Raw genomic sequence first — 11,475 nt, 5'->3', positions numbered from 1 at the left:
GTGTATGCTGTACAGTTTGTATAAGCCTTCCTATTATGTTTCTGCTTGTTTCTACAAAAAGAAATGATGCTTCCTTTCTTGCCCTCCATATGGTTGGAGACATTCCCTCCACAAGTCAAGCAATTTTAATTAGACATCACAAAAATAACCTTCAGTGTATCACAGGTTGCTAAGTAAATGTGGCTCTACTGCTAGTGGTAGCAATTACAAATCACTGTGCACTGTACATTACTTTATTACACTTGTATATAACGGGAATTCAATTAAAGAACAATCTCAAGCTACTAGTTTCCTTTAATTATTGAGTTAGGAGGCAGTGTTTACTTTTTCCACTCTGGAGTGACAGTCAAATTTTATACACGCTTAATACACTTTACTTGAAACTAGCTTCAGCAGTGATTTCCATCTTTGACAGATCTGCTCCTTTATCCTCAGTTTCTCAGCAAAGGAACTGGTAGGGAACAAACGTTAGGAGAAGGTACTTCCAATTGAGCTGAAGTTCCTGTTTTTCCTACTGCAAGTATACTAATAATGTGGTACATACTGTAAACTTAAGATTTTGCTCTATTTGCAGCCCACAGCTGAAAACAAATCTCAGAATAGCTTTAGCCTGAATCAACTTTAAGTACACTGGTCAAGTTACTAGGAATCTAGATACCTTCCCTACCTTACCGCTAGGTCAGTACAAGTGAAGTACCTAGAAACCTATAGCACTATTTGAAATGTAAGCCATTTTCACTGGTATATTTTAACTACAGTATAGATTTTTTATATGTAGAACTGCTAATGCAGTAGTAAAGCAGGGTAGAATTCTGGATTGCAGAGGTTCTGTGAAACATCTTAAAACAGGTTTTAGATTTCCAGCTCCTAAAACAAAGCTCTTAATAAACTTTAACTGCCTAAGCAAACAGTTTTGTTAACTCACTTTAGTACCACATGAATTACCTTTGAAATCCTGAAAGACACATTACCATGACATAGCTTTCTACTGAAATATGAAGACTGCTCTGAAAGTAATGCCTCCTACCTTACTGTGTTGACCTCTAATGTCAGAGGCAGATGGTAGTAGTCCAACAGAAGGTGGACCTTCCCACCAATATTCCATTACATTTTGTTGCTGTATGACAAATGGCAGCAGAGGGGCAGTCTGACAGAATGGCGTCTGACTTAGAAGTGCATATGTAGCTGTACCCACTGATAATCATCGACACTTGCTGAACATTTATGGAGACCAGACAGTGGATGCAAGTACAGCAAGCGGCACTTTTCAGCTATGTTAACTGTGGATCACCTTCACTGGTACGGATTTTTAAAAGGACTACAAGCAGGCTCTTGTTCATGGCTAGTGAAAATGCATACCAAATGGTGCTGATTGTTGAAAAACAGTGTTCTGTAGCTGTTTTGTGGCTAAGAACGTGTTCTTCCAAATAGTGTTACTGTGCTCTTGTATCTGTTCCAATTTCCACAGAAATAAGTATGAGACATTACTTTAGGAGTAACCTACATATTTTCCTAATCCTTGTACATAAAGTTCCCTCTGTCCCTTCATCAAATACTTCTCCCCATGCAAAGCCTTGGCTTTAACAAAAAAATATTTTAAGTTATAATTAGAAAAATGAGAGTCAGATCCTGAGGTCATACGACTTGGCACTCATACATAGACAAGTGTGGATTATGTTTTAGGACAAAACCAACTTTTTAATGAAGCACAATGTGACATTTAAATCCCCTTCGTAGAGGTAGAAACCCAGTGTTTTAACCTAATCCATCCAGATATGAAATACTGATACCAGATATTGATTTATTGCTATTAGTGATAACCGAATTTGAGAGCTTATAATGTGAACAAGGTAGCGTAAATACAGTTGTGATCTCCAATTCAGAGTAAGACATCCACATCTGTAGTAAGACAATAGCAGATTCTAACAAGAATCTACTGCTTCTTGTAAACATTGTATTTGTGCAGATTCTTTTATCATACTTTGATTTCTAAAGTTATGAAAGGCAAGGTTAGTAGCAGAAAACACATCCAGTTTCACATTCAGCAATATGAGAACCCTGCTCTTCAAGGACAACCAAAAACCTAGCAGCACATTTTCAAACAATATTACAAGTTTTCCTGAATTACCCACCCCCCTTTAACCCACCCTCCAACAAAAAACAACAACAAATCTGACACCAAAAATAAAGTGCAGTACCCAGAAAAATAAGTGTCAAGAAAATAGCCATGTTCTTTCCTTTGTTAAGAAAAAAAAGGTACTTGGCCTCAGTCTTAACAATGCTATACTGTGTCCATCATTTTGGATTCTTCTTCATCTCTTTGTATCACAGAGCTTAAACTGCAGACATTTGTGTTTATGGAACCTTGTAGATCACCTGTGTTCTGCAACAGATGAAAAATTGACAGCTTAATTCTCCACAACTGGAGGGAGAGCTTTTAGCTTGAAGGTAGACTCTTCATGTTGTCTATTTTAAGATGAGACAAATATGCAGTACTAATAAAAAAAGCTTATAAAAATTCATTACCCAGTACTACTGCACTGTGTTAAAATGCCTTTTTTTATTATTTAACTAGCATAGATTGTGTTTGGTGTCAGTATTTCTAGCAGTTGACTGTACATTAACTAGAATTCAACTGTGGATCTTACCTGAAAGGTACTGTAATCAAATTATTTCAAGCTAAGTAGTCTCAACTGCACCTCCTTCTCTAACATCTTATTTTTGAAAATCTTTTTAGTTGCTTTTTCATTCCAGGAGATGGCCATCACCACTACTAGTCTAACAAAAGATGTAAGCAACCTTAAGTTTTCTTCTGCGACAACAGGACATCTTCAAGCTTCACTTAGCTGAAGGAACCTACGAATTGCATCGATCATTTTAACCTAGAAGCCTCTTCCACTGTTTGTGGTAAGGTGTGAATAGAATTCTATCACTGCATCACCTTTATGATGCAGCACTCCTTTTTCAACAAAAATGGAAAGGTGCCGAACATTTGCTTTTGACCGTCTCCTGATCCTGAGTTCATAGAATCACCAAGGCTGGAAAAGATCTCCACAAGATCACCTAGCCCAGCTGTCCACCTACCACCAACATTTCTTCACTTCTCCCAGTATCCAACCTGAACCTCCCCGAGGCCATTCCCTCTGGTCCTATTCATTACTTATGCAAAAGAAGAGGCTGACCTCCACCTCACCACAAACCTCCCTTTCAAGTAGTTGCAGAGAGCTGAGCCCTTAGCCTCCTCCAGACAAGTTCTAGAAGGTGAAAGGAAAACATACATATGCCTTGCATATTGATAATACTGGAAGTTATATCCTGAACACTCTGTTCTAGGAATAATCCTCTTTAATTCCAGAAAAGTACAGCGTCTCAACAAAGGACCTAATCCCAATTTAGCTAGATTAATTTCTGGAAGTAATAAACTTACCTGTGACAAAGATGTCAGCTGTTCTACAAGACTAGGATTGATAGTGGGATTATATAGTAAAATAGCCTGAAAGCTATCTGATTGTGACCAGATTCTCACTCGTGTCTTGAATGCTTCGAGTTCATTTTTAAATGCCTCAAAATAGCCTTCTCCTGTCTGCAAAGAGGAGAAAAAAAAAAAAAAAAAAAAAAGAAGTATTCTCACATCAAACAGATTATCTTATGAATTGTAAACCTTTTGGTTACTGAAAAAGTAATGAACAATGCCAATCAAAAAGAAAAAAAAAAGGAATCTTCCTAAATTTTCATTTAGACTACCTGTAGTACTTAAACATAAAAGCAAAGTCATTTATTTCTTTAAAGACATGTAAAAAGAAATCTCATTTTAGCCCTTCCTTTATTAACTTTAGAAAAGCAGGTGCCTGTTCTAACGTTCTGGCCATAAGAAAAGCACAAGTTGACACACTCAGTCATCAGAATTTCTTAAAGGAGTCAACTGAGCTCTTACTAATGTGATATTAGATCCATAAGTCATGAATAACTGAATACAGTCTACAGCAAACTGAGTTTTTCTACATTTCTCCTGTGCTTTCAAGAAGGGAGTTACAACAAAATATCTATGAAGAATTGCTAACAAAATATGTCCCCATAATAATAAGTCAGTAAAATACTTAGCATCTTCCAGCTAGGAAGAAACCTGCTCTGAAACACCGGTCCCTTGTAAAGAGTTAAAAGTTTCTACCATCATTATACAGAGTGACTTACTTTGGCTTTTTGGAAAAAGAGACGAAAACAGCCTCTTGGATCCACATTGCAGTTTTTAGCAATTTCCATAATAAACTGCATTACTACTGCTTGGTGTGCTACTTGTTCCATCAGAGCTCTTTTCTGGAAAAAAAAATAAAAAAAGGCTAAAAGTTACAATTTAAATGTATTTCCTGTAACTATTTTTATACAGTTCAGCATAACGTCATCTTATTAGCTAAAGAGATAAGAACTGAGGGCCACAGAAGTAAGGGGACTGTTACTTCACTGAAACTAGACCTAATGCAATGACATTTTATGTAGCATGTTTATTTTTTCCAATTAGCATAAGCAAAAGGCGAATAGTTGAACAGCTAATGAAGTTGGACAGCTTTTCCGAAGTGCAAGTGGGAAACTGTATACTTTCAAACAACTTAAAGGTCTTCATACCTGTTCAGCTTCTAGATGAAAGCACCATAACATGAGATATTTAGATGTTTCTTCACTTACAAGATATGGGTGGTCAGACAGAAATCTCTGACTATCATCCCATCTTCTCATCATACCTAATTAGAGAAACATAGGTCAAGATACTTGAAATACACACACACACACACACACACACATATATAAATATGTATATTTATATATGTATAAATATATATACACACACACACACATATACACACACGATATAATGCAGCAAATCAAACAATCTTTTGAATTGGAAGGGACGCTTGAAGGTTATCAAGTCCAGCTCTGCTGCAATGAATGGGGACATCTGCATCTAAATCAGTTTGCTCAGAGCCTGGCCCAGCCTGGCCTTAGATGTCTCCAGGGATGGGTCTTCCACCACAGCTCTGGGCAACCTGTTCCAGTACCTCACAACCCTATCTTAAACAACTTCTTATGTGCAATCCCAATCTCCCCTCCTTTGGTTTGAAACCATTTCCACTTGTCCTATCACCACAGACCCTGAAAAGGAGTCTGCCCCTTTCTTACAGCCCCTCTTTATATACTGAAATGCTGACATCAGAGGCTTCACATCTGATGCAGTTACACCATCATAAAAAGCAACGAGGTTGATCAGGTAGGACTGTCTGTCTCATATCACTTCCTTCCCTCCCACATGCTTCAGCATACCTTCCAAGAGGACATGCTCCATCATCTTACTCAGCAATACGCTGAGACTAACAGGTCAGTAGTTCTCTGGGTCATGCTTTCTACCTTTCTTAAAAATGGATACATTACTTTCTTTCCAGCCACTGCAGACTTCCCCTAACTGCCACGACATATCACATATCATTGAGAGTGACCTGGTGACTATGTCAGCCAATTTCCTCAGGACTCTGAAGCATCTCATCAAGACCCATATAGTTATGGATGTTCAGGTTTCTCAGCTGGTCACAAAACTGATCTTCATGTACGGCAGCAGGGGCATCACTGCCCCGGTCACTACCTACTGAACCATCCACATAAGAGCTGTGTGTAGAGCAGACACTAGTGAAAACTGAAGAAAAAGATATTCAGTACATCAACTTTCTTCTTATCTGTTGTTACTAGCCTGCCTGTGTTGCTCACAAGGGAATTAATGCCCTCCTGGACTTTACTTTTCTGCTTGATGTACCTATAGAAGCCTTTCTTATCTTTCTTTGTGCCCCTTGCCAAGTCCAGTTCCAACTGGGTCTTGGCCATCCTGATTCCACCCCTACACAGCCCAGCAGCACCCCTATACTTCTCACAGGTTAGCTGTCCCTGCTTTCACTGCCTGTGCATTGTCTTCTTGCTCTCCAGTTTGACCACCAGGTCTCAGTTCAGCCATGCTTTCCTTTCCTGATTTGCTGCACCTGGGGATGGAGAGCTCTTGTGGCCTAAAGAAAATCTTCCTTAAATACTTGTCATCCCTGCTCTGCTCCCTTGTCCTTGAGGACAGATTCCTGGGCAGTTTTGTTGACTAACTCCCTGAAGAGTTGGAATTTGACTTATCTGAAATCAAGCTTCCAATAAGTTTCAAGTAAGCTACTTGCATTTACACCGCTGGAGAGAATCACAGTTGAGTCCCCCAAGGATCATCAAGTCCAGCCCCTGGTTGGAAATAGGATCACCCGAAATTCAGACCTTATGTCTGAGAGTGCTGTCCAAAGGCTTCTTGAAGTCTGGCAGATTGTGGCTGTGACCATTGCCTCAGGGCCATGCTTTTGGTCAAGAACCATTTCCCAGTTCCCATCTTGAGCCTCCCCTGATGCAGCTTCACGCTATTCTTCATAAATCACTACTAGTCAAATAATTTTACTGGCAACCATATACAGCTTAACTCATCTCTCAGCCTATAATTATAACTCTGCTAAAGATGACCTGAACTAATCTTAATTCTGATGAATAAATATCTGAGGGAAACCAATGATGAACATTTCTTCTGGCTTTCTCAGCAGCAGAGATGTTCTGTAAAAGTTCTTTATTACATAAAAGGCAGAGCAGGATCCAGAAAAGGAATTTGGACTATACGGCTAGTGAAGTTTATGCTACCCCTTGGCAGCAGCAAGCACAGAATGAAGAAATTTGAAAAAGCATTGATACGTAACATCCTTCTTACTAGGAACTTAAGTATTTTGAATTAAAACAACGTGATTTGAATTAAAGAGGCAAAAGAAAAGATAACATTCTTTAGGAAGATTGTTTTTATAACTGCTTATATCTGAAATTAGACAAAGCAGCTTTGCCCATTTTTTTATCAGAACTGCAACGGAGCCAGTTTGTTCTGCTGAAATTCACAGCAGAGAAAACATCTTCTGATTATCGCTAATCAGAATCTGATTATCGCTGTCATCGCTACACTCAGCAGTTCAGGTATTTGACAGTGTATGCCCAATACTACTATCTACATACTCATGACAGTGTTGTGCCTCAACTGGAGATCCCTAAAAGTCAGTTTAGTAAAACTCAGCTCATACAACCAGCTGTATTTTTTGCCAACTCAGTACAATTCTTGATTGTTCTTGACATTTGACATATGGCTACACTACATCATAGATGGTAAACAGCCTGCAACAAAAAACGGGAGCTACTTAGCAGGACCACCACATTTTCAGATTACTTTACAAAGTGAGCTCAACCTAGAGGTTCAACAATTACAATGGAGCTAAAGTGACACCTAGCGGATAGATAAATATAATTTTAACAAACACAAAATTCTGTGCACATATGCTCACAGTATATGTTTGTAAATGTTTACCTTTAACAATTATTCCCTCTGCAGCTTAATAGCCACCAGAAAGCCATTTCTTAAAAGGGGACAGCTTCAGACAATCCCAAGCACATTTCTATACAGGACTTACGTTTCCATGTATATTCCTAACTTCTCCAATGAACGGCCAAAGAAAAAAACCATAGTTATAAGAACTCCAGGTTTAACATCTTAGGCTTATTTGAGTATTTGTTTTTAGTTAACGGTCCTAGTGATCACAAGTGCTAACAAACAGTTTACTCCTTACTTCACTTTGAAATGATTATCTGTCCTGATAAAGTAAAGCTAGACAGTCTGCTAGTCAGGTGTCTCATTTATTAGCATTTGTTCTGTTCAATAATGAGTAAACCTTCAAGAAGTTCATAGGAATTTGAACTGGAAAATGTTGGAAAAAGCACACTTACCGAAGTGTCTAATCTTTTGTTCGTGCTTTTTCATAAATGATTCAGCCGCATCTTCATCTTCTGTTTCTTTTCTTTTCTGATTAATAAAACTCTGAAGAAGACAAAGACTGTAACTACCACAGAAATTTTCATACATTTCCTTTTGCAGCATACAGGACTATTACATGTCATCACGTTACCCTCTAAAGGAAGATGCTTAAGAGCCACATCACATGCTTAAGAAGATTTTCTTTAAAACAAGCACATTACCTAATAACAGACTTAGAAATTATGGTCAATTATAATTGACTAGCCAAAAAACAAAACAAAAAAAAAAACAAAAACAGAGAAAATTGCGTACTCAGGAAGGAACACACTGATCTTTGCACAAGAATAACATACCCTGCAGCCCTGATGCAGCTCAATCAATGAAATTACGAGATATGCTAGTTGTTCTTATTTCAAATTAAATTGTGAAAACAAAGCAGATATTCTACTTGAAAAGAGTTTGTGCTGAGTATTACAGTACTCAGTATTAAAATCCAACTGTTTTATATTTGAGAATCTTGCACACCAGAGAAGTGGACTCTTGGTGCGAAGAAGCAATTGTTTGACCCAGTTTGGTAACATATGTACTTTAAGACCATGCAAGTTCTGATTTCCACTTCTGCTAAAGAAGTGGAATCCAGAAGTGTAGTATGTGTGAAGCTTATTGCTTTCCATGAGGCAAAATAAAAGTAAACAAGAAAACATTTAGCACAACTTGTGATTTTACACTCAAAACTGAAAAGTGTAATGAAAAATGAGGGTAATGTACATTTTCACACACAATGAAGTGGGCCATACCTTATTAAATACCTCCTTACTAACAAGATCTGTGTTCCATAGGTCCTGTCTTTCCCCTTGGTTTAGTGCTTCTTCTTTTCTTCGCCACTCCTCCTCTCTCCGTCTCAACTCTGCAACTTCAGTCTTTGCTTGAGCGTGTTCTTGATCAAAGGATTCTGAGTTATGCAGTGCTAAGGTACCAAGTTTTTGCTGGGCTTCTGCAAGATTCCATGTGCATTCTACGGAGTGCTTCACAAACTCCTTCTCTTTTTGGCAGGCTAATTCAATCTCTTGGCTATAGGTCTGTGAGGAAAATCAGACATGCTCTTTATGGAGGGAAAACCAACAAGTTCACAAATTGCATAGGAGCAGACAGGCTTAAATGCTAAAGATGAGGCTGATCTGGAAGGCATCTCAGAAGCAGCATTCTATCTGCAGGAGTGATTAAGTGTGGTTTAGTGCAGGTGGGATTTTAGGATGACGTGTCTTTCTCAAGTATATTAATTTTATAAATGCATTAGCAAAATCTTGAATCAAGTAACGCTATCAATAATATTTATACACTCTGAAGACCACTTCCAACACAGCTGAAAGGTCCTCCTGCGATCTCCCTCTGGCTGGAATGCTAGCAACAGACAAGTATGAGATAGAAATATACTATATACTTAAATATATACTCTGAACACATACTTCAGAGAAGTATCAGTTTTGTGATGTAAGATAACAACAAAGTAACTGCCTGCATTCCAACGTGGAGTAGTTCAACAGATGGCCAACATCTTTCTTTGAACTGACAAGTGAAAACAGAATGTAAGTTATGAAGTGGCAGAGGCCCAGTACAAGCATACTCTTTTTGATCAGATCTATCAAAGTCATCATGACTTGTAGCTAGGAGAGAACGACCTCTTCAGCACCAGCATTTATATTGCTTCCAGATGTATGCTGGGAATCTCTGCTCAGAAATCTAAGAGTGCTCGGGCCCCGTTGTGCCTTCCCGCCCCTCTCCACACGTATTCATTCCTCAGCCCTCGGGGGGCCACCTTATGAAGCCCGTGCTGCTGAAAACGCCTGGCTCGGAGACACGAAGGCCAACACAGGCTGTGGAAGCACACACGGGGGGAGGTCTCTTCTACCTCAAAGTTCTGTGCCAACTCACTGGAGCGTTTCCCTTCCCAAACGGAGATGGAACCGCACTGCTCGGAGCACTCGGTAACGGCTGCTACACGTGATGCAGGCTGATGACACGCGAACACACAAAACTCACGGCGATGAACTTAAAGAGGCCGGCTCGCAGAAAAGCACACGGGCCATACGCCCGGCGTTCAGATACAGACGCGGGCATCGCTTCGGCGCGGCTCTCCTCACACCGCTTGCCAGACGTGAAATTGTTACCCACGGGCAGCGCCGACCGACAGCCCCCACCCTCCGCCCGCCCTGCCGGCTCGCGCCGGGGCGGCCGAGCGGCCCCAGACTCTTCGGTCCGCCCCGCCGCACGGCGCCCCCCCCCGGCCTACAAGGCCGCCCTCCCCTCGGCAGGCCGGAGCCGGGCGGGGCGGCGGGGCCGGCGGCGCAAAGGCGCCCCGCGACGGCCGGGGAATCGCGCCACCGCGGGCTGCGGCGGTAAGAGACGCCGGCAGCTCGGCGCGTACCTGCAGGCGCTGTCGGGATCCCGGAGAGAGCTCCCGCTGCTCCTCCTCCTCTACCGACGAACTGCCGTCCCGGTACCGCGGGAGCCACAGCGCCATCCTGGCTGCGGGAAGCGCCGATCGCCGCCCCCGGCCGTTCGATAGCTCACCGGAAGCGAGGCCGCGCACCACTTCCGGCAATAGCTAGCGGGCGGCAGCGGTACCGCGCTCAGCGCCGCCCCCAGCCCGAGGGGAGGGGCTTTACGAGCGGGTGTGCGACCGGCTACCGTGCGAGGGAACGGCTGGAGGGTGTGCGGGGTGTGCGGGGTGTGCTGCCGGGCTGCCGGTTACCCCGCGCCTGCTCTCGTGGTGCCCGGTTGTTTGGGAGAAAGGGAGAGCAGAGAGAGCGCAACGCGGTCGCCATGGCAGCGCGGTCGGGCGGGCGACTCGCTGAGTGCCGCCGTCGGAAGCGATCGGCGAGCTCAGATCCACGCGGCGAAGTCGGGTTACGGCGCCCGACCCGCAGCCCCGCCGTGCCCCCCGCTGGGAGCGGGGTGAGAAACGCTACAGCAGAACTGCGTACGTAGGAGCAGGCGTTGCCCTGAAAGCGCCGTGTGCGTGTGTTCGACGGCCGCCCTGAAAGTAATGCCTCCTTTGTTTCCACAGAAAGGGCAACCGATACAAAGAGCACAATGGCGCTGTTCGATAGAGCGCATTCCGAGCTGATACTTCACCATTTTTCAACACAGCCGCCGCCGTTACCTGTATTTTCACCAGCAATGAGCAAGAGGCTGCGTGGCCTGTAAAAGTCTGCGCTGGTGGAGGTGGATTATTGTTGCTGTCACCGCTGTTGACATGCAGCACCGCTGCCTCGCTGTGCTCACATCCCCATCAGATTCCGTGGACATCTATGAATGTCTGTCAATGGGTGCCACTTTTTTGTTTTATTTTTATTTTTTCCAGTTCATACACTCTTGCACATCAGGCAACACCATTCTGTCAGACTGCCCCTCTGCTGCCATCTGTTGCACAGCAACAAAATGTAAGGGAATAACAGGCAGAAAGGCTCAACCTCTGCTGCTGTGCCACCAGCATCCACCTCTGATATCTTGGGCCAACATAATAATATAGGTTGCATTACTTTCAGAGAAGCCCATGCAGACATATGCCTATATGTACTTATGGCATGTGCTGACGTGAGTGGTGCTTGTGCAGTTCTTGGAGCTCC

General features: G+C 42.3%; 1 protein-coding gene across 1 annotated transcript; it reads right to left on the bottom strand.

The window, feature by feature from the left end:
• Positions 1–266: 266 nt before the first annotated feature.
• On the bottom strand, positions 267–10,463 carry CDC37L1 (cell division cycle 37 like 1, HSP90 cochaperone). Its single transcript, XM_072359082.1, has 7 exons — positions 10,272–10,463; positions 8,644–8,925; positions 7,819–7,909; positions 4,621–4,736; positions 4,192–4,314; positions 3,428–3,583; positions 267–2,383 (listed from the first exon to the last, which is right to left on the bottom strand). The coding sequence occupies exons 1-7, from the start codon at positions 10,365–10,367 to the stop codon at positions 2,282–2,284; spliced, it is 966 nt and encodes a 321-aa protein (XP_072215183.1). The 5' UTR covers positions 10,368–10,463; the 3' UTR covers positions 267–2,281.
• Positions 10,464–11,475: the final 1,012 nt, after the last annotated feature.

Source organism: Excalfactoria chinensis, chromosome Z, assembly GCF_039878825.1.
Source record: "Excalfactoria chinensis isolate bCotChi1 chromosome Z, bCotChi1.hap2, whole genome shotgun sequence".
NCBI lineage: Eukaryota > Metazoa > Chordata > Aves > Galliformes > Phasianidae > Excalfactoria > Excalfactoria chinensis.
This window is presented reverse-complemented; position numbering and strand designations above follow the sequence as displayed.